Here is a 23,328-nt window from a genome sequence, read left to right as displayed (position 1 = left end):
TGAAAGTGAATTAATATAAGCAATCACAATGTTGAAGTATATGTACCTAATTTCAGTTTTCTATTTTTAATTTTATCACCCTCTATCTAGCTTAAATTTTGTAATTACCTTACACAAACTTTTTCGTTCATTATGCTATCGCTCTTGGTTTACATATACATTGATCTCAGCAAAAAATGTTTTACATGCACGTGGTATAAATATTGCATTGAAATCTAGAACCAAGATGGTGTTAGTTAAACTAAGCGCAGGGAAAAAGAAATAGTTATATTTCATTAGTTACTAGATTGTTCGGACTTTTCAAAAAATATTGTCGTACTTATATTGAATCCTTCAAAAATACAATATCTTCAAAGGATTTAACATACACCTAACAATATTTTTGAAGAGTCAGAACAACATAAATTAGCTCTAACCTATAGGGACTCCAATAGTTGTAACATCGATTCAGCCACATTTCCTATTTCCAATCTACACCAAAAGTAAAACAAAAAACCCTCAAAGTTAGCTTTAACAATAGGGACTTGTCACTTGCCTTGAAGCAGTAAGTATTTCCCATTTGTAATGTAATGTAATAGTCTACGATACCTAAATCCCTCTGTTCTAACATTTACTTGCTCCAAAGGAGCACAAACTAAGCAAAACAACATGATCCAGAAACCAATATTCCAAACATAAGATAACTGAAACAAACTGAACACATGGAAATATATATATACACACACACCAGAATTGTTACTAAGCAACTACTGGTTTCTCTGGAACTCCTTCAACCTGCACTTGATGAGATTCGAGGACCTTTTTTGCAGCTTCTACAATGGATTTGCCATTGACATAGTGTTGTCGACAGACAGGCATATACATATTAGCACCACCTATAAGCTCCTTCTGCATCTCGTCTGTTTTTCGCAAAGTAAAAAATGCACGTTTGCCACATAATTCACATCTCGCTGTCAACTTTGTAACAGTATCTGCGATTGGAATAATATCAAGGACTGACCCAAACTTCCTCCTGTAACAAGCAAGCGTGAATTGTCATCAGAATAGAGTTTGTGCTAATTATGACACTCCAAATCTAATGATAGAAATAAACTAGTGGTTAAAACTCAACAAATACCTTAAGTAGTCACCATCTAGGCCAGCAACAATTACAGTTTTCCCATCAATATCAGCAGCATTGCAGCAAAAGTCATAAAGGTCATCAAAAAACTGAGCTTCATCAATGCCAATCACATCCACCTGCTAACGAATAGATTCGATGAGGAATAAAACCATAGCTAACCAGAAATGAACAGCAAAACAATGAACAGCAAGAATTACATCTTGATTATTAGCATCTTCATCATAAGCTAGACAAAGTTGTTCTTTCATAGCATCGATAGCTCTGATCCAAGAGATTCACCTTGTCTATATGCTCAACTCTTCCCCTTCCCACTGGATTTTTTTGGCTTTGGTAAATCCTGACCCCCCAAACCTGCCTCTTACAATAGTGATCCTTTAAGCTTTATTCCCTTGGACCTTGGTGACTTGAATGCACGACTTTACAGTTATAGGTGGAGAGTCCTCACTACTAGGCTAAAAGACAAACAAAATTCCAATAACAGTTTTTCCATGTTCCTTCCCTTTCAGTAAAAGAGTGAAGGGAAAGAAACCCCATAGTCATAGTACTCCAAGAATTTCAAATTAATGCACAAAAGTCAACCCTTTCTTTTTTACATCTCAACATGGTTGCAACCACAAAAGAATTTGATCACTCTTACCAATTACCATATCAAAAACATTTTCAAGACTTAAATGGAAAATAACACAAAGGGAGCCTTGAACAACACAAAATACTATAATTCATCCATTAGCTGACCTTTTCACAAATTTTATGAATGGAAATTGGAAAGTTGTCTCTATGTAACCTATATGTTACTGGTTCGAGTAGTGAAATTAGTTATTAATGCTTGCATCAAGGTAGGTTGATAGTTGACTACATCACACCTCCTTTAGTGCAAGCCTTCCTCTTAACCTATGTAAACACCAAATACTTAGTGCACCAAATTGCTTTAAATTATATCTTTACATGATATCAGAACTAGGTTCATCCTCATTTGGGCTTCCGATCCACACTCCAATTAGGTTTGGGCATGAAGAGGGGTGTTAAACTAGGTAAAAAGTCTCACATTGGTTGAGAAATGAACTAGTGGTATCCTTATATGAACTTAGACAATTTTTCACTCATGAGCTAGCATTTAAGATTAAATTAGGTCAGGTGTCATATCTTTACAGAAAATAACACACTTGACTTCTAAGATCACAAGTCTAGAATATCAAGAATAGGTACAAGTCTTATTTCTTGATGTGAAGGTCAAGGAATAGAGCAGAAGGCCAATAGGTAGTTGAGTGTTATTGAGTCCCTTTATCAATATTGTTATTATTACTCTACTGTCATATTCTTCAATTTATTTTCTTAATTATTTCCAACATGACTTCTTTGATATTTTATTTGCTTTTACATACAGGTAAAGCACAAAGAGAGAAGAAAAGGACTGCACCTTTTCATAGGCATCTGGACCAAATCTGTGTTTGAAAGATGATAGATCAGGCAATGACCAACATGGAAATTTTGTCCCATCATGTGTCACGACTGCATCTACTGCATATCTTGTATCTTTATTTGACTTGATCATCACCACATTTCTAGTTGAAGAATACAAATTATATCACAAAAACAAATATGGAAATTAATCACCCGAATAGGCAACAAAGAAAATACTTCTACTTTTAACAGATCAACAGTCAACACTTGAAACGTCTACAACAATGTTATCACCCATCATCCACCTAACAAAAAATATCAATTGTCCTAAAGAGAATAATGACACATTAAAATTTGAAAACTTACGTAAATCTCACTAATTTAGGAGCTAATTATTTAGATATACTCTAATTTACAATATTATATATTTTATCAGATTTTGATGCATTTAGATATATATATATATTATATATATACTACAACATAAAATTGGAACAATAAAGAGCAAAAGTTTCCTTATTAAAGGAGCTACTACTACTATTATTACTACAACCCAATTCTAAACAAGTTGGATCCAACTATATGAATACTCACTCAAAGGTTGAATTGGGTGTTGTGTAACTAAGTTTATCTAAACTCAAAATAATTTAAGCAAATCATAAATTTATATGTAAAAATATACTAAAATTGCAACAAATAATAACTCTAAATCCATAATTTTAAAAAAATATAATAGGTTCAATATTTGAAATCTTAAACATTTAACATTCAACTCATAGAGCTTGAATCCTAGATCAGCACCAACCAAGTTACTCCATCTAAACTCATCTCATGCTAATGTCATCATTTCCAATATTCTAAAGTGGGAAATTCAACATGAGATTTTTTTAAAAAAAAAACTACCATAACTTTAATTTAAAATTACAAGATTCAAAAGTCTATTTTTATTTATTCAACATGTGTTCTAGTCAAACTAACACTTAAATTAAAACGGGGAGAATATATTCTAAAGACTATAAAAATAAAAAGAAGTTGGTACCTGCCCAATTTGGATTCAGAATTCACCCGACGAAGAAGAGCAGTAGTTTTACCGGCGAACATAGGGCCAAATATTACATGGATTTCGCCAGAAGAAAGATGATTATGCCCTCTTTGATCTGATCCATTGGGTACGGAAATTGGGTTTTTGAAGGATGATGAAGAAGAAAGAGACATGGTGAAGAATTGTCAAATTTTTTGAGCTAAGATTGTAGATTTGTGAGATGGGAAGATGAAGAATGGATTTTTTTTCAAGCTATATAAAAAGAGGTTTGGTTTTGAATTTTTGAATTTTTGAATTTTTGGGAGGAAAGGGTCAAAGGTATATGAAATTTTCGTTTATTAATTTGGGGGGAAAATTGAAAAATATTCAACTTTTCGGTTTTAGGTGTTGTTTGGTTGGAGGGATTAGGAGGGTTATTCCGGTTAAGAATTTGAGATTATATTTATCTCATATTTAATTGAAAGTATTAGTTAATGGGTGTTTGGCCATATTCTATTGTGAAATTTGAAAGAAAAAAAGTCTTTATTTTTAAATTAAAAAAATGATATTTGATTATTATAGTTGTGTTACGCTAAGAATATAAATTGTGTTGTTTTTAATTTTTTGTGAATATTTTGAAGTGAAAAGGTGTAGACACCTTTTTATTTTTTTTGAAAAAATTGAAATTAATCTTCAAGTTGAATTGAAGTTGAATTCCAAATTTCACGAAGGATCTTATTCTTGATCTTAGTAATTTATGTTGTTTTATTTGGTGTGTACTTCTTGTTATTTTATTATAGTTATTTTTGGTTATTTATTTTTTTGAGTCGAAAATCTGGAAGAAACGTATCCACCTTACAAAGATATGGGATAACGTTTGAGTACATTTTATTCTTTTCATATTCCTCTCGTGGATTAAACTCTTATGTTATTATTGTTATGTTTAATTGAAAATATTAGCTAAAATTGATATTAAATTCAGGTCTATAATCTGCATAATTTATTTCATTAAAAGGTGGATAAGTTATCCTAAGTTATTATTTTGTTTTTAGTAACATGATTATAATCATGTGATCTTTTGGTTTCAAACCAAACGACCCATAAGGATAGTTGCTGGATGGTATTATAGTTAGTCACAAAATCATGAATAAATAACTATAATGTTTGATTGATAGCATAAAATGATAAAAATGAAATAATCATATATAATTAAGAGAAAACTACACAAAATGGTTAGGGGAGTAAATAATTTACTTAAACTAGACCTATCACAACTTATTTATCCTGATTGGATCAAAGGTCCAAAATAATTACAGCACTACTTCGCCCCTTCTTCGTCCATGTATGTTTTCGCGTGACTTTTATGATACTGTCAGAATATATATACTATGAAGGTATCAAGAAATAATTGAGCATTATTTTTACTGCAGTGTTTTCTGTTCATGATACTGTCAGAATATATATACACTAATATATACTCTAATGGGGCGGAGTGTTGGTCAATTAAGGTCTCTCACGTTCAAAAGATGAAAGTAGCCGAAATGAGAATGTTGAGATGGATGTGTGGGCATACCAGGAGCGACAGAATTAGAAATAAGGCTATTCGGGACAAGGTAGGAGTGACCTCGGTGGAAGACAAGATGCGAGAAATGCGACTGAGATGGTTTGGGTATGTGAAGAGAAGAGATGCAGATGCCCCAGTGAGGAGGTGTGAGAGGTTGGTCATGGATGGTTTCAGAAGAGGTAAGGGTAGGCCGAAGAAATATTGGGGAGAGGTGATTAGACAGGACATGGCGCAGTTACAGCTTACCGAGGACATGACCTTAAATAGGAGGGTGTGGAGGACCCACATTAAGGTAGAAGGCTAGTACATAGTCTCGTTATCCTTCCCTATTAGTAGACGCATTAATGCACTATAATTTCTTTTGTGGAGGACTCAGATTAGGATGAAATGTTATGTGACTTAATCTTACACCATAGTAGTTGTTATGCTCATTGTTTATTGCCATTTGATTTTTGCATTGTATTATTGTTTATAGGTGTGGGATCATTGTACTTTGATTATCTTATTTATTTATAGTAGTTATTGCCTCTTTCTTCGCGTATTATTCTATCATGACTTTCTCACTTTTGCTATTTCTTGTTTTCATCTTGTTTTTTATATGTTTGTCCCTATCTGACCTTTTATCTTGTTTTTCTTTCTTGAGCCGAGGGTCTTTCGAAAACAGCTGCCCTACCTTTCAAGGTGGGGGTTAGGTCTACGTACACTCTACCCTCCTCATACCCCACATGGTGGGACTATACTGGGTTTGTTGTTGTTGTATATACTCTGATGGTATCAAGAAGTAATTGGACAGTTTATTCAGTGATTAGTTACTTTTTGCTCGTTGATAACAACACAATATATATATATATATATATACTCTAAATGTATCAAGGGCGGTTAAGCATTTTCACTACAATGTTATTCAGATCTTGATAGCTTTGTGATATTGTCAGAGTATATATATACTATGATAGTATCAAGAAATAATTGAGCAGTGTTTTTTCCTTTATGATACTATCGGAGTATATATATATACTCTGATAATATCAAGAAGATACGCAAACTCTTTCGGATATGAAAATAATGGGGTATTCAATGATAAGTAGTTTTCCTTTTGGGGTATAACAATAATTATTTCTATAATTAATGTAATATTTGGTTATTGATGTTGAATAATATTTATAATAATTATATAATTTTAGAATAGAAATACTTGTATCATCAACATTTTGTCATTAAACGTGTCTCGACCGGAATAACAACAACAACAACAATATACCCAGTGAGATATTGGGAGGGTACAATATACACAAACCTTATCACTACCTCATGAATATAAAAATGTTGTTTCCGAAAAACCCTCGGCTCAAAAGTGTTGACCCCAATCGGAATGATTAATCTAATTCACACCTTAAGGACACCTCTGTGTGTAACTTTAGTCTTGGTTTATGAAATTAGTTAATGTCCAAAACAAGTAAAAAAATTGTAACTTCAAATTTGAGTGTGAATCTTGATCATTCATATCTCGGTCATTGAGTGTATTACTTTTTAGTTCATGTGCATGTGGTAAGAAATATATTATTCTCTCGTAATTGCTTACGTGATCTAGAACTTGTCCAGTTAGTTTATCACCGCAATTATCAGGATTAGGTTGAGGACATGATCTTAGACTTTGTTTTGAGACTGGACTATTTTTTGAACCTTCTTGGCATATTTGTGAGTTGAGGGTGTATCAAAAATAATTTATGTTTATTCTGTCATTTCTAGATATACTTGTAAAATTACATTAGTATCTTATTATTGTTTTTATTTAACCATCTACTATTTAGAACTTACGATCTATTATCATGATGTCCAATCCAAATATCAAGAGTAAAAAAAGTTGTTTGTATTAGATGTTAGCATCAAATCAATAAATGTATGACATGTGTTTGAACATATGCATTTATCACTTAATTTAGTTAATAAATACATAACGTTGCTTCATCAAATTATTTTATCATAATAAATTAAATTAATTATATAAACATCTAATACGATTATTGATTTGCTGTTCATCCATCCACCACATTTCTTGTCAAGCAACTAATTTCAAATTGAGGTTGAAATAATACACATAAAATTGTAAATCAAATATTGATTGATTTACTATTCAATCATAAACTATTTGCAAATTGCACTTCGCTCAAAGTTTATTACAAAAAAAATTATACATATTTTTTTTTTTTTGATATGGTCCAATTTTTTTTGGTCCAAAATGAAAAGTTCCTTTTATTATTCTCAACTCCTCCATCTATCAAAACATCACAAACCAAAGACCAACAAAAACTTCAGAAACTCAAAACAATTCTCCTCTTCTCTTTTTCCTTCCACATTTCATCAATTTTTCTCAGAAAAAGTATATATATAAGGAAGGAAATTGGAGGACTAGCAAAACCAAATCCTTTAGATCAAATCACACCAAGAAATTTCTCTCTCATTACCACATATATCTTCTTCTTCTTGTTCTTAACAAAAAAAAAAAATTGAAAACTTTAATCCAAAAAAATAAAAAAAATTAGTTTAATCATCAAAATCAAAACTTTTTAAAAGGGTTGAATCAATCTGTTATTGTTATCATATGGTGTAGAAAATCTTGATTTTTTTTTTTAACAAAATCTGGAAAGAAGAACAGTGGGAACAGAAAAGTAAAGAGGGCAAATATAGAGGAGGAAGAACATCGCCCTCGGTTCTAGTTACTTTGCCTCCTCTGCGGATCTTCTTGATTTGGTTGATTTCTCATATGGGTTTTGTTCAATAGGCAGATTCTTGATTTGGGTATTTGTTAATTTTTTTTCTGAAAAAAGTTTGATGAAACCATTTTTCATTGTTGGGTTGTTGTGTTCTTGATTGATCGTCTAAGGATCCGTTTACGTTTGATTGAATCTGATAATTATTTGATCAGTTTCAGATTATTGTCTGTCTCTGAAGCTCTTCATTGTACTTCACAGTAGAAAGGTATGTCCTTTACTGTTTTGGCTGCTCATGCTTAATCTTTATTTTCATTTTATCAAGGAATGGATGTGGAATTAAATGCTGTATTGTGGATTTACTTTGAGCTCTCTCATTTTCTGCAAAATGGGTTTGTTCTTATGATGTTGTAGTAAGAATGCTTTGTCATGTTTTTTTTTGAGCTGAGGTTCTATCGAAAACAACCTGCCTTCCAAGGTAGGGGTAAGGTGTGTGGACACACTATCCTTCTCAAACTCCACTTGTGTGATTAAGATTACATTGGTTATGTTGTCGTTGGGTTGTTCCTATGAACAAATGGTATTTTGTTTAAAAATCCTCTTTTTGGAGGCTTGAAGTCGCGTAATGTTGAATGGAAAATTTTGGAAATGAGTTATTTAGGATTCTTCATTTTGGTATTGTAGGAAAATGCAAGTTGATCTCAGTAAGTTATTCGTTGGTGGAATTTCATGGGACACAGACGATGAGCGTCTAAAGGAGTATTTTAGTACTTATGGGGAGGTTGTAGAAGCTGTAATTATGAAGGATCGGACTACTGGTCGTGCTCGTGGTTTCGGTTTTGTGGTCTTTGCTGATCCTGCTGCCGCTGAGAGGGTAGTTAAGGAGAAACACAACATTGATGGCAGGATGGTAAGGTCTTTAAGTTGGTCAAATCTTCACAATTTGGTTTTATTTTATCAGAACAACGCGTAGCATGACAGTGTTACAAAGATATAACCAAAACAATGTACTAATATTTAACCAAATGCTCTAGGCCTTCATGGTATTTTTGATTTTCTCAAGCAATGTCGATTATTAATATTACTTCTATAGCATTTTGTCATCAAAAGTTTCTGCTCTTCTACTTTGATCTGAACTTAGAGTGTCAAAAGTACACAACTATCGATCTTTAGTTACTTCATTTACCCGAGATTTCTTACCATCCTCATTTTACAGGTTGAAGCAAAGAGGGCAGTTCCACGGGATGACCAGAGCACGACAAGTAGAAGTAGTCCTAGTCTTCATGGTTCTCCTAGTCCTGGTCCAGGACGTACAAAAAAGATTTTTGTTGGAGGTTTAGCATCCACTGTTACTGAGACTAACTTTAAGCAGTATTTTGAGCAATTTGGAACAATCACGGATGCAGTAGTTATGTATGATCATAACACTCAAAGGCCTAGAGGATTTGGATTCATCACTTATGATTCAGAGGATGCAGTGGATAAAGTCTTGCTCAAGTCTTTCCATGAGCTGAATGATAAAATGGTTGAGGTCAAGCGCGCTGTCCCCAAAGAGTTATCCCCAGGTCCTAGCCAAAGCCCACTTGGTCGGTACAGCTATGGATTAAATAGGATGAATAACTTCCTTGATGGTTATGCACAGGGATACTCTCCAAATACAGTTGGAGGATATGGAGTCAGTATGGATGGTAGATTTAGCCCCATCACTGGGAGTAGGAGTGTCTTTACTCCATTCGGTTCTGGTTATGGTATGGGTCTTAACTTTGAACCAGGCCTGAACCCAGGATACGGGGGAAGTGCAAATGTTAACAGTAGTTTAAGCTATGGACGGGGACTGAATCCGTATTATAGCTCAAGCAGACTTGGTGGTGGCATTGGGTTTGATGGAGGAAGCAGAGGAGGAAACTCTTCTTTCTTAAACTCAGCAAATCGCAATTTATGGGGTGATGGAGGACTGCACCATGGGACGAACTCGACAAGCTCTAGCAACTTTTTAGTACCTGGAAGTGGGAACGTTGGAGGAGCAAACTTTAGCAACAGTGGAGTTTGGGGTTCATCAATTTCCTCTCAAGGCGGAGGAAATGTTACAAGCAAAAATGGAAATCTTGGTTATGTGAATGGAGACAGCATATATGGGTTGGCAAGAGGCTATGGCAGAAACGTCACAAAGCGCGGAACCGCTATGTCTTCAGGATCCAGGGGTAGTTATGATGGGGGAGCTTTAGCTGATTTCTATGGTAGTGGTTTGGGATATGATGATCACACTTGGCGTCCTTCAAATTCTGAGCAGGAAGCAACCAGTTCTCTTGGTTATGGACTAGGCAATGGACCTTCTGACATGTCACCTCAAAGTTCTTCAGGTTATGTTGGTAGTTATGGAGTTGGAAAAAGACAACCAACTAGAGGTAAGCTTCTCATGGTTAAGATGTTGTCTTCTTGTTATTCTTTTCATCTTTGACAAGTATAACTCTCATATGATCATATGATATAAGCTTCTAGCTACCTGCATCAATGTTAAGTTCTTTACGTAGAGTAAGATTGTGCTTAAACTTCATCTTTACGCCCTTTACTTTCCATAGAGAAAAGAGAGGATATGTTACTGTCAAATTATGGTGATTAGAAACTAGAAGAAACCGTGGAAATTGATCAGGAAAAGCCAGAATGGAATCATGAAATAGCGATCCCACAGTTATCCCATCATCTTTTTGGCAATTTCCATTTATTTGGGTAAATTTTATTCGTTGTTGGTTGTACCCTATTGTTTTAGAATTCTAGTTAGTCTCTTGCCTTTCTCAATCCATATCTGGCAGATAAGAAATACTATTTTAGGACAGTATTTATAAAGTTGGGTTCCCAACAAGGTTAACTTTAACAGTGTTTATTTGCTAATTTGGTTGTTTTCTTTCTTTTCTGTAACTTAAGCCTATGATTTTCTTTATCTGTCCTAATTGTAATAGCTAGATGAGTATAATCTCCACATGCGTCAAAAGCGTCAAAAGATAGAGGCTTTTTTGGATCAGAAAATATTAGTGAATACCCCATTGTCCGAGTCTAGTTGTATGTAGTCATTGATGGTTTGGAGGTGATGCTTATGGTCTAAAGTATTTATTTAGATAGTGTACTTAATTCAGTAACTGTTCCCACAAAAAGAGGGCGAAATAATTAATGTACATTACTATCTATACAAATGATATAGCATGTGGGATCGAAGACCTAACAGATAATTTAATAGAATCAAGAAATTTGAAATCAATTTGTGCTATTTAGAAGAAATATAAAATATTGATCAGATCATAAACAATTCTTTTCATGGGAAAATTGAGGATATTTTTTTTTAAACTTGTTTTGGTTTGATCATAATATCTGATCTTTCGTGTAAGTATGCTTATTTAAGAAACTTTGCCATGATTTTGTATGCGTTCTCTAACTCCAATAGATCAGAAGTCCTTGCTTTCTGTTGCGCCAACTCTCTTTGGAGTAGAGACTATAATTGATGAGTTAAAACAGCCCTCAAATTGCCGTATGGATATAATTGATTCATGCATTCTATAACATCTCTTCTCACTAATTGAAAAATACAATAACTAAACCTCAACCATAAGCTCGTTGGGGTCTGCTACATGAATTCTCACTATCTAGTTTGCTCCATTTAGACGTGTCTCACTCCAATATTCAATATATTAGGTTCTTTAACCCTAAAAGTTCTCTTCATTTTCTATTGGCATACAATTTCTCCAACAATATTAAAAGGACTCATGGCAGATATTGGAATAATGGTAGTGTACCACTAAGAGTGGTCTTCATCTCAACTAGTTGGTATCACATATATGGATCGTATTCTATTTTTCGTTAAGTCTGCATGAACTCCAAGGGATTTTAGGTCTTTCAAGACTTCCTTCTTTGTCATTTTAGGTGTACTTCGTCCCTTTTGAACATTTTCAACCATCATGATTTCACACTTACAAACCGGTGCATGTGGAGGTCTGTGTAGAACATGACTATACCATTTTAAACAACCTTGTCTTATTTTAATCTTGTATGATTGCACATATCCTGTCGTTTGCATTTCTGCAACACCCATATTTTGGATATATTGGATGTAGAAGCTCAATATTCACTTACCATATAGCATTGCTAACTTTACAACCATTCTAACAGGACTTGCCTTTTACTTTGATATGTATCATTCTATTGCGTAACACTGCTAGTACTTCTCCATTTACTGTTCTTTTGTAATTTTTATTATATCTTCATCTATCATGCGCTGCATTTAAGCACTGCAAACTAATCTCACTTCAATTCAACTCTTTGTATGCTGGATTACCCATATATTTCGCTGTGACATCATTTGGAACAATTTCTCACTTCTTGTTACACGTCCTTATATATCCTCTCAAGCTCCCCGTCCTTGATGCTAACTTCTTGGAAATTGTTCCTGCTGTTGGAAATAAAATCAGGGAGAGCATTGTAACTGCTCTTTCGTTCATTGGCAAATTTTTTGTGTGAATATCGCTGGAAATTACACAAGAAAATTGCCATTTTGATTGGTCCTCACACAATTCTTCCCACTGGACCACTGTTTTCTTTTTATACCTCCTGTAAAGCTCTGGAAAATCACTGTGAAGTCCTTTCTGACGCACTTAGAACAGCACGATAAGGACTGCATTATTGGGAAATTCTAATCCACCAGCAACACCATTTATTCCTATAACGTTAATTTACCTAGCCTCTCTTTAGAGCCTAATGAAGTCCAACCTATCCACTAACTTCCCTGCCTGCTATGTGTAATCTTATCAATCAACACTTCTGCTTTGGTTTCTTCAAGACAAACGATAGATGATCTCTACCTTTTGTTACTGCTTTTACAACTGCTCTTTGAGACATGTCAATGCTTTTTATTGTATATCGAAAGGTTGTTGATGTTCGTGTTTGACATCTCTTTCTCTGATTCCATTAGCGCTCCTCCCATACCTTCATAATTTACTGATGATATTAGACTGCCTAACTTCCGACCTGTTCCTCCCCAAGGACAATTTCTCCATTTCTAAATGCCTTCTAGAAGGGTAAATAAATTAGCCAAAGGTACAACAAATTCTTTGGACCCTAAAGTGGTTAGGTTTTTCCGCAATTGCCAAATGGTTGCAGATTAGCACATCTGTGCCCTTTCGTGCTTCCATTTCTGGCCTGATATTTGCTTTGGTTCTCACCTAGTTCTGCTCATACAGTGTAGCAAACATGTTTGGTAGGTTCCGAGTCAGAAAGGTGGTCCATTTTTATCTCACTGGGCTTCACGACCTTGATAAAGGTTGGGTAGCCTTCATGGTTTGTTGTCTCCTCCTCTACTGGTCACAAGCACTGACCTTGAAAGGATCGTTGTGCTAGAAATGAGACATTTTTATTTATCAGAAAATATTTCTGAGGCAAATTAATGTCTAATTCTTTCTTAAGATGAAATTGTTCTTCTGTGGGTAAGGCTATGGGAATTTGACAAAGCTTTTCGAAGGACAACATGATGATTGTGATCACTGAAATGTTTGAAAAACATATCATCTCGAGTTTCTTTACTTAATTTTCATGTATTCTTTGTCTACTGGGAACCTCAGTGCTCTTTTATGGCAACTTGACCAGAAAATATATTTGTGTGGCATGAGCTTCAACCAAATAGTTTTATCCGTGTACTCTTAGCTTGTTTTATTACACATGATATTTTCCTTAAATCTCCTCGCCGTCCTCTCTTTCTTCTCAAAGATGTATGTACATTTGCAATTCTTCGAGTTTGTGATGTAAGATAATGATTAGTTTTAATCTAATGTTCTTCTATTGATGCAGGAATCGATGGCTAGGAGAATATCACGAACCAAGGCTCTTATAGTAGGCGAGTTTTTTTTCCCGTCGAAGTTGAATCATTAATTTTGAATATTTCCACAAATTATATGAAGCTGGAGAAGTTATAAGAGTTGGACTTCCTTTTGTATGGCACTTGGAATGCCTGTTTTTTGAAGGTCTAGAGATAGAACTTTGCAAGGCACTTTGTTTTAAAAGGATATTTTTTTGGAGTTATGTTTTAGAAATTTCCTCTTTTCTTTTTTTCCCCTTCCAGTGAGGTGTAAAATCAAATTGCAGCTGCAGCAATACATACAAAGGAAATAGACAGGTTTTTTTGCACAAAATTTTTATATTCCATGTTTTTGCTGTAAATGCACTGAATGCTATGTAATGCTTTCTCTATTATTAGCTATGTTTTGTTACTTTTGTTTGTTCTTATTCTTACTGTTTTGATATGGATACTTGAGCTGTGGGTCTTTCGGTAACCTCTCTACCTCCATGAGATAGGGTAAGGTCTGTGTACACTTTACACTTCCTAGATCCCACCTGTGGGATTTCATTGAGTTTTTTTTGTTGTTTTTGCTGTAAACATAGCTGCAAATTTGCAGATACTTGGCTGCTGTCATTTGCTTTTTAGTTCCCTTAAACATGATTTTGCTTTTCATTTGATTGTATTACAATGTGTGAAATCAAACCCTCACCAATAAGGTGAGAGTTCGGGTAGCTAACCAATTTAGCTACTAAGACTCTCCTTTGGTTGTTTCATTTACTTTGACTATCCACACTATTTTTCTATTAATACAATTTTTTTTACTATTATTTTCATCATTGTTTTTTACTTTTGCTATTCTTTCAAACCTCCTCTCTAGTCGAGAGTCTATCGGAAACAATTTCTCTACTCTCAAAAAATAAGAGTAAGGTCTGCGTATACCTAGACATACCTACTTTCCACATGTGGATCTATATTGGGTATGTTGTAGTATACTGAGAGCTTTTGCGTCCTTGAGTATGAGTACTTTTATTAGCTCTTAAGTTATAAGTGTGCTTTGAGTATATCATATTATTAGGTCATCTAATTAGTAATTGTAGTGCAAATGACCGTTTATAAAAAATGTTGATCGATAACTTAAAGAAATAAGATAAGTAACATGCCATTACGGATTAAACTATCATGATAGTGTAAAAAAGTTTTATTCTTTGGTCGATGATTCTTAACATTCAGTATTGTTATCATTAGATCGAGAGAAATCTTAAAAATGACATCAAATAACACACATACAAATCATTTGAAAAAATATCACCAAGAGGAAAGGGTCAATATTATATCTATCAAAGTAATAAATGTAAATGTCAAGATGGCCGAGTTGGTCTAAGGCGCCAGTTTCAGGTACTGGTCCGAAAGGGCATGGGTTCGAATCCCATTCTTGACAAATAATTTTTACAATTATTTTTACTTACGAATCTTTTTTTTTTTGGTCATATCTTTAGCTAAGTCTGCATTGATGTTTGCTACCAAAGATTTATAAGTTTTTCGGAACAACTTCCTTCTATGTAATTTTGGTCTACCCCGTCCCCTTTTTTAACATCTTCACTTAACATAGTTTCACACCTACATAGCAATATATTTGTAGGTCGATGCATGACATATCCAAACCATTTCAAGCAATCTCTAATGTTTTATCCTTAATGTATACTATTTGGACCTTATGGCAAATATGGTCTTTTTTTTTTATATAATTCTAATCTTGTACGACCATATATCTATTTTAGCATCTACATCTCTGTATCATTTTTATCCAATTGTATTAGAGGACAACAATTTGCTGTAAATTCATTATAGAATAAGAGCCCCAGAGGTAACAGGACTTCCGCAAAGTACTTACTTGTGTGTAACTAAAAATACGAAACAAATCATACAAATAACAAGATTCAATTTGTATATAAATCGCAAATGTAACCAAATAACAAATCTCATTCCTCACATAACACAATCAACCAAAAAAATGTATCAAAAAGAATGCATTGTACATCAAAAACCATTTAAAAAAACAGATGCAAACATAAGTTAAACAACAAAATTTTACAACAACATCAAGAATCCACCAACAATTGCCAAGAACAAGTGATTCAACATGCCCCAACTCATCATCCTATGAGAAGACGAACGCGATGAAGAATCCTGAGATGATGTTGCTAAATTTTTGCCATGATCAGGACTATCAGCATCCGGGGCAATGTCTACTACTGGTGCTGGTGCTGGTGCTGATGCTTGTGTTGGTGGTATATTAGTCCCAAAAATTGCTTCAGGAAGTAAAATTTTGTCCACCTGATAAACACCAACCGGATAAGTAGCAAGAACTGCGCTACTAACTTTAGTATTAGTCCATCCTGAGCTAAGATGAACGGTCTCTGATACATAAGTGAAGTTCAATGAATACAATTCTCCTCCAGCAAAAGTACTAACAGGGCTAATTTCACTAAGGTTCTTGAAATCAGCTAAACTATAGTAATGTGGCAATGCATGAAAAAGGCAAAGGGATTTAAGTTGATCAACAGTAAGATTCGAAAGAGACGGTTTCTTGAGTTTAAAAAAGGCTGAGTCTTTAGGTACAAACAATGTGATTCCTTCTTCTGTGTTGTTGGCTTGTTCTTGGAACGTATCGATGACTTTTGTGGATACAAGGTACTCGAGGAACGTGTGGAACGGGCCAGCAACCGAGAGTAGTTCAGTTAGGTTTGTGTATTGTGGAGCTGGTGCTCGTGCTGGTGCTGGTGCAGGAGATTGAATTGGTGATCCAATAGTTTGGCCATTTACTGAAGTTGAAAGGGCTAACAGCAGAGTAATGACAAGTTGACAACAATAGAGTAGTACATTTTCTTGAATTCTGATTATAAATTGGCCCTGGAAATTCAAGATTTATGGATCAATCACTCAAATTTCAGTTAATCAAACATAAAGTTTGGATCTTTAACAAGAAAGAAAGAAAAATAGGGAAAACTTCGAGTCAATTTCACGTATGGTCGTTGAACTTTATTCAAAATGACAGTAGTGACAAAACAAAACTACTTTTGTCAGGTTAACATAAGCGGATCCAGGTTTTAAGTTTATAGATTCTGAATGACACTTTGTTCTGTTTATTGGGTTCTGAATAAACTGTTTATACAAATATTTTGAGCCAAGCTACATGATTTTGCCGAACTTGTAACTTTTATTGTGGTTCTTCCCCTAGGGTAAAGTAAGTAAACTACATAGATTCTTGTTTTGATCAATCGAAACCCCTTCCCTACGTATGGATTTTATTAATTCACATATGGTCACTAAACTTTACCCGCTATAACAGTAAAGAAGTCCATTTTCTTGTTCTGATTATAAATTGACCCTGGAAATTCAAGATTTGTGGCTCAATCACTCTCAACAAATCAGACACAAAGTTTGCATCTTTAGCATGAAGGAAAAATAGGGAAAATTTGGGTCAATTTCACGTGCAATAGTAGTCACAAGACTATTTTTTGTCACGTTAAAGTAACTAAACTATCTGTGGCTATAATAGTAAAGTCACAAAACTATATTTTGTCAATGGTTCTAGTAATTGAACTCATCTTTCCAACAATACCATGGTGTCCAGGTCATGCTTTCGTCCATCTCAACTAATTCAATGAGATGCGTACTACCTCCCACCAACACAAAACACAATATAACAATAGTCACATAATTGCTTTTTGTCGCGTTATAGTAACTAAACTACGCGTGAATTCATATAATTCACATATGGATATCAAACGTTACTCACTGTAACAGTAAAGTCACTAACTTTTTCTTTGCACAATTAAACTCTTATTTAAGAGTACATTATCTAGACACATTTCCAGATATAACCTATGTTGATTGTACTTTCTAAAAATATTGTCGCATCCTTTATAAATAATACACTATTTTTAGAGTATTTGTGTATCTAACAAACACCTAATGTCATTTATGAAGAGTTCGAACAACCTCCTAGTATCACTACCCCAATACACAAATTTAAAGAAACACAAAATGAAATGTAACTGAATTATCAGATTGAAAAATGCAAGGACAAAAAGACTGATAATGAAAGAACTGACTTGACAATAGAGTAGCTCAGAGAGAGAGAGAGAGAGAGAGAACAAAAGGTTTAGGGACAAAACTGAAGATGAAAAGAGAGAGTATATATAAAGAGAAAGGTACAATTTTTACAAGTGAAAGTGGCTTATGGTGAATGATAATTGTAGGAGTAGGTTCAAGTTTTTTTTTTTAATTTGGGGTGGGGGTGGGGGCGGGGGCGGGGGCGGGGGCATAATACATAAATATATAATTAAACTTGCTCTTACCTGTCAAGTAAATGCTTCAATTTTGAGAATGCAACTAGAGACGTCTTAACTTGGTCTCAACTGTCAACTAGTCACTCTCAACTCATCTCTATTGTGTCTTGTGGACACTCGACACTGATGTGACACATAAATTTTAGAAGTGTCTAGATCGATGATCATTTTGTAAGTTGGAATATTCAAATGACACAATGGAGACCAGTTGAGGTATATAGATTTGCATACAATATACTCAAATATGGAGTATTTGATTGTCAGTTGAGTCAAGTTAAAGTGTCTATTTATGTATTATACTTCTTCTTTTTTTAATTTTCGCCTTTTGTCTGATACTCACATTAGGACCCCGACTAATACGACTATGCATTGCGTAAGATTTAAGAAAACAATACTCTCTTTTAAAACTTTTTTCATTTCAATGTTCAAACTTAAAATCTTTAATTAAATCAGTAAAATTTTATTAATAGGTTCAAGGCTTTTGTTTGAGACTATGATTATTTCACTTTTGTGTTTCTTCTCTTGAGGCCTACACAAGTGCCCACTTGACAGGGACTTTGATAATATGACGTTAAGAAAAAAGAGTTTTGTGTGCTGGCCTATCTATCATGTATTCTTAGTTTAATTTATTTTTGGATGTTTCTCCTAGGTTCTCCAATTTGTAAAATTGTACTTTAACCATATATTTATTTTTCAATAAGCCCTTTCTACTATCGATGTTCGAAATTTACTTATTCATCAATTAATTTAAATATATATCGCGTAAAATTATATAGAGGGAATCATTTTTTCTATTAAAATTTTTTTTATTTTAGAATTTAAACTCGAGACCTTCTTATCAAGGTTGATGGAGACAACTGTAGTAGTTCTCAACATGGACAGGCCAAGGGACATTTTGATCAAATAGAAACAAGAGATAAGTGTCAAAAACACACCTAAACTTTTCCCTTTTCTATTCGATGTTCTCCATTTGTCATAGTCAGGGGCGGAGCTACATGCAGCCTAGAGGGTTCATCCGAACCCCCTTCATCAAAAAATTACACCATATGTATAGAATCAATTTGTTGGTTTATGATTATATATTTAATAATGAATCCCTTGAACACAAGCCAAAGACTTGGTCCAGCGGTAAAGGGGTTCACGAATTTGCTAATTTTGGTGCCAACTCTGTGGGTTCTAGCTCGAGAAACAACATTTTTTTACATATTTTAGTTTCAACCGATTTTTATTTTTATTTGCTTAATAAATGAAACGTTCAACCCCAATATTGTAATATTAAACTGAATTATGTGTTTAATTATGTTACATAAATATTTTAGAGCACAACATAAAATGAATTACACTTACAATAATTTTTTTTCTATTTTTATAAAATTAAGTAAAAGTTATAACTTTTTTTGAGTTTTCATATTTAAAATTAAAAAAAAAAATCTCTCATATTCATTTAAGTCAAACATTTAATTTTTATTTGATTAATGAATAATACGATTATAAGTAAGATTAAATAAATAAGATTGAATTTTGGAAGTATTCTCATATCCTTCTACTGCAGATTAGTGATCACAACTTAAGAAAAAATATGCCTTTAACGTACAAATCAAGAATTAAGAAAATCCTCATTATTAAACTTTCATTTAATTACTTATCTTATTTTAATATATATTTTTGGATAGTATAATCTTTTGTGTTCCTTATTTAGTTTCAAAAATTGAATAATGTATATATACAACAATGACGGCGACAGAACCCATAATTAAAATTTTAAAAATATATTTTCTCATATTGATTTTAATATTATGTTAAACGTGTTCTTTCTCTATTTTATTGTTAGTATTGAGCTAAAGTTGAATTTTATCTAGTTGCTTATATTTGATCCGACCCGTTCATATATGACCCGATTCGACCCGCTTATTTGTAGACACTATTAGCGTGCTTACTTAATTTTTTGAACCCCTTCGATGAAAATCCTGCTTTCGCCACTAATCATAGGATCTGACGTGATGAATTTAAATTCGTGTCAATAAATCTCATTTCAAAGTAAAACATTCTTTACCAAATACTATTTCATTTCAAAGCTCAAATAAAAAATCTCTAATTAAAAATAAATATATATTTAATTATCATCACACTATAACTTTTGGTGGTGGATCATTTATAATTTAACCCAAAAAACAACAACATATAATGATGTTGTTTTTACTTTTTTTTTTTTAAAAATAAAATAAAATTAGGAGTCTTAGCTGGAAACACCTGTATTTGGTTTGGATCTCATAACCATGGAAGGAAATTAAAGTACAAGCAATGATTTACTTTAGTCAAAATCCTTGAGTTAAAATTGCTATAATATTTTCCATTAACCTTAGAAAATTGCTCTTTTTCCTTAATATGTCTCTTTTGTTATCCGAGCTTTGTACTCTCTTTATTTGAAAATATTAATTATCAAGTTTTTCATTTACATGTTCCTTTAAAAAAGATTAATTAGGAGTATTTGACTATTTTATCATTATTTACGTCTTAAGATATACTTTAGTTTTATGGGTTGGTAAGAAGTCAGCCTTGTTTGTTAAGATGAAATTGGAAAAAAAAAAGAGAGTGCTCGACCAAAACAACGACCAACAAAGATCGTAATTACATAGATAACTGCTCCTCCCCTTCTCCTTAAGGCTTCTCTCTCTCTCTCTCTCTCGAATGTATGCCCGGTTTTTGTCGAATCTTTTTGATCACCTTGAAAAACAAATTAAAATTCCGTCTTGACATGATAAATAGTGATGCCTACCTGCAGAGTGTATTGCAGTGTTTGTAGTTTTCAAGAACAATTACTATTAAAGATGAAATAAAAAAAAAAATTTATCTTGAACTTCGACAAATATTTTTGAGACAAATAATTTTAATAAGGAGGATAAATATTTTGAGACAGATAGTTTTAATAAGAACGACAATTTTTGTATATATTACTAGTAGTTATTATTTGTGATGAATAAGAATGTGGCATTGACTACCCAACTAATGCACTTAAATTTGGGAGAAATTGCTATATATACAAAATAAGACACATAATTATCAAGCATAGCATGAGTTTCCGTTTATCAAATATAGCAAGTTTTTTTTCTTTTCAAAACGGATAAAAAATCATGTTTCAAATCTCACTCATGATTTTAGTAAAAAATTATATAAATTTGGTATGAAATACGTATATAACTGTATAAATTTTATACAAGTTAAGTTTTGGAAAAATATATGTAATTTTGTGTATAAAATATGTATATAAATTGTATCTATAATGTGATTACGATAAAGTATATAAAAATTGAATAGATTCTGATAAATTATATATGAAATTTGTATTAAAATTGTTGGGCATTAGATAGAACAAGATTGTTGGGCCTAATTAATATGTTTGTGTTGTTGGGCCGTCAAATCTTGTTGGCCCAGATTATTCTCCAGTGTTTTTTGCACAAATACACAGTTGTCTTAACTATCTTCAATTATTCTTTTATGGAAAAAATACGCGAATTGACAAACATTACTTGTATATTATATAATATAGCTATGTTTCACATAATTATGAATTGAGGCTACAGTCTAATGAAATTTTCTATTATACAAATCTAGAAGCTCATATACAAATCTGGAAGTGAATTTAGGGGCTCATATACAAATCTCTAAATCAAATTTGTATTTTCTTTTGTATTTGTATATTTTGGGTCTCATATACAAATCTCTAAAGGTTTGTATTTGTATCTCTAAAATAAATTTGTATTTATATATACAATCTCTTTGAAATCTCAATTTGTATAATGCATACAAACGGGAAAACCCAATTTATATGATACAATGAGATATACAAACGAAAATTGGCATAACAACTGGAACTATAGCTATGAAATGTAATTAGACAAACCGTAGCTAAGGAGCCTAATTATATTTCAAGTCTTTGATATTTTTGAAAGTTCCTCTTCTTTTATTAATCCATCTTTGTCTTCACTTTTATTTTATCTTATATATATTCTATATTTTTATTAACAATATAATAAATTGATATTAACAAAATATTTTAAACAATATATCTAGTGATGACATAACAAAGAATGTCACGCTTTCAAAAGATCACAAAAATGCTTTATAAAGGTAGTGTTTCTAATATGATAGAACTTAATGTGCTTGCAATTGTAAAAACTGATGTTATTATTGAATAATATTAAAGTATAAAAATATGTCTAGCACAATTACAAATGAAATGACGTTTTATTGTAATATTAATAATGATTATAAGTTGTTTGTTGAGTTGTTGTCATCGTTAAATTTTAAATAATTAAAGAAAATATTAATGTCAAAACAATTAATATCTATCTTCTTGTAACTCTAAAAACCACTGTCTCAACCACAAACATTGCTATTCAAACAAGATTAACATGGTTGACGACATGACTCTAGTACAAAAGAATTGTCGACAATTATATGTAGTTTTATTTGAAAAGCATTGTGAAATAAAGAGAAAGAAAGAAAGAGTTTATGGTATTTTGATATTCCATGTTCACCATAGTATGAAAATACCTAGAAAAGTAAAGTACAATGCAATGTTCTAAGAAAGATTATTATATACGATAAAAATGGAGGAAATACAAAGAAAATGTTAATTAATTTGCTAGAGAGTGACAATAGATGGCTTGATTTGGATGTTGTTGGATTGGATGCATTTTATTCCATATTTTTACTTCCGCTGCGTATTGATCGGTTCGGTCGACATGCTAAAAAATGTTATAAAACCATTAAGATATTGACTTATCGGTTTATCATATTGTTATCGATTCGATTATCGGCTTAACCTTTAAGATTTGATACAAAAAAACATTGAAAATCACTTAGCCATAAGGTGACAAACCAAATGAACCATACACATGACTTGATAGATTGCATCTTGCTAAAAAACAAACACTGACAAATTGTAGAATAATCGAGAGTTGAGATAGCCAGAAATAAAAGTATGAAACTGAACCCTAAGACAAAGACTTATACACCTAATTGTATAAATATAATTTTATTAATTTATTATCGGATTATAGATCAAACCATTAAGAAAAAACCTCAAACAATTAAGAAAAAACCTCAAACCATTAAGAACTAATAACTCGATGTAATGACCCTAAAGGTCATTTTTGGAAATTTTTATAAAAAAACTATTTTACCCCTCCCGATAGTTTTTTTCGAGTCATATTTGATTGATATCAAATGTCGGTTCCGTGGTTTTATTGAAAAGTTGAGATTTTTGGTAAACTTTAAGTTTTAAAGGTTTAGAATGACTAAAAAGTGGTATTTGAGGTCGTTCATAGTTTCGAGT

The 23,328-nt window shown here is 32.7% G+C and overlaps 3 protein-coding genes and 1 non-coding gene across 4 annotated transcripts; 2 read left to right on the top strand and 2 right to left on the bottom strand.

The window, feature by feature from the left end:
* Nucleotides 1-503: 503 nt before the first annotated feature.
* Nucleotides 504-3,850, bottom strand: LOC129870505 (thymidine kinase-like). Its single transcript, XM_055945316.1, has 4 exons — nucleotides 3,564-3,850; nucleotides 2,541-2,685; nucleotides 1,118-1,239; nucleotides 504-1,012 (listed from the first exon to the last, which is right to left on the bottom strand). Exons 1-4 carry the CDS (start codon nucleotides 3,737-3,739, stop codon nucleotides 739-741), a joined length of 717 nt encoding a protein of 238 aa, XP_055801291.1. The 5' UTR covers nucleotides 3,740-3,850; the 3' UTR covers nucleotides 504-738.
* Nucleotides 3,851-7,352: 3,502 nt separating this feature from the next.
* LOC129870339 (heterogeneous nuclear ribonucleoprotein 1-like) lies at nucleotides 7,353-14,068 on the top strand. Its single transcript, XM_055945079.1, has 4 exons — nucleotides 7,353-8,088; nucleotides 8,505-8,730; nucleotides 9,037-10,225; nucleotides 13,650-14,068. Exons 2-4 carry the CDS (start codon nucleotides 8,509-8,511, stop codon nucleotides 13,661-13,663), a joined length of 1,425 nt encoding a protein of 474 aa, XP_055801054.1. The 5' UTR covers nucleotides 7,353-8,088; nucleotides 8,505-8,508; the 3' UTR covers nucleotides 13,664-14,068.
* Nucleotides 14,069-14,995: 927 nt separating this feature from the next.
* TRNAL-CAG (transfer RNA leucine (anticodon CAG)) lies at nucleotides 14,996-15,076 on the top strand. Its single transcript has one exon. It is a non-coding gene; the product is annotated as a tRNA-Leu (tRNA).
* Nucleotides 15,077-15,675: 599 nt separating this feature from the next.
* Nucleotides 15,676-18,360, bottom strand: LOC129870989 (fasciclin-like arabinogalactan protein 7). The gene is made up of 2 exons (XM_055945855.1): nucleotides 18,331-18,360; nucleotides 15,676-16,548 (listed from the first exon to the last, which is right to left on the bottom strand). The coding sequence occupies exons 1-2, from the start codon at nucleotides 18,358-18,360 to the stop codon at nucleotides 15,727-15,729; spliced, it is 852 nt and encodes a 283-aa protein (XP_055801830.1). The 3' UTR covers nucleotides 15,676-15,726.
* Nucleotides 18,361-23,328: the final 4,968 nt, after the last annotated feature.

The sequence above is a fragment of the Solanum dulcamara genome, chromosome 10, assembly GCF_947179165.1.
Source record: "Solanum dulcamara chromosome 10, daSolDulc1.2, whole genome shotgun sequence".
Lineage (NCBI taxonomy): Eukaryota > Viridiplantae > Streptophyta > Magnoliopsida > Solanales > Solanaceae > Solanum > Solanum dulcamara.
This window is presented reverse-complemented; position numbering and strand designations above follow the sequence as displayed.

Bases quoted from the DNA above. Each gene is read 5' to 3' on its own strand.
- LOC129870505 (XM_055945316.1), bottom strand. From the start codon at position 3,739: ATGTCTCTTTCTTCTTCATCATCCTTCAAAAACCCAATTTCCGTACCC. The intron at 2,686-3,563 runs GTACCAACTTCT...TTCTTCAACTAG, and splicing joins TCTGAATCCAAATTGGGCAG to AAATGTGGTGATGATCAAGT. The intron at 1,013-1,117 runs GTATTTGTTGAG...TGCTTGTTACAG, and splicing joins CTAGATGGTGACTACTTAAG to GAGGAAGTTTGGGTCAGTCC.
- LOC129870989 (XM_055945855.1), bottom strand. From the start codon at position 18,360: ATGCATAGTCGTATTAGTCGGGGTCCTAAT. The intron at 16,549-18,330 runs GTGAGTATCAGA...TTGAATTTCCAG, and splicing joins GTATTAGTCGGGGTCCTAAT to GGCCAATTTATAATCAGAAT.
- LOC129870339 (XM_055945079.1), top strand. From the start codon at position 8,509: ATGCAAGTTGATCTCAGTAAGTTATTCGTTGGTGGAATTTCATGGGAC. The intron at 8,731-9,036 runs GTAAGGTCTTTA...CTCATTTTACAG, and splicing joins ACAACATTGATGGCAGGATG to GTTGAAGCAAAGAGGGCAGT.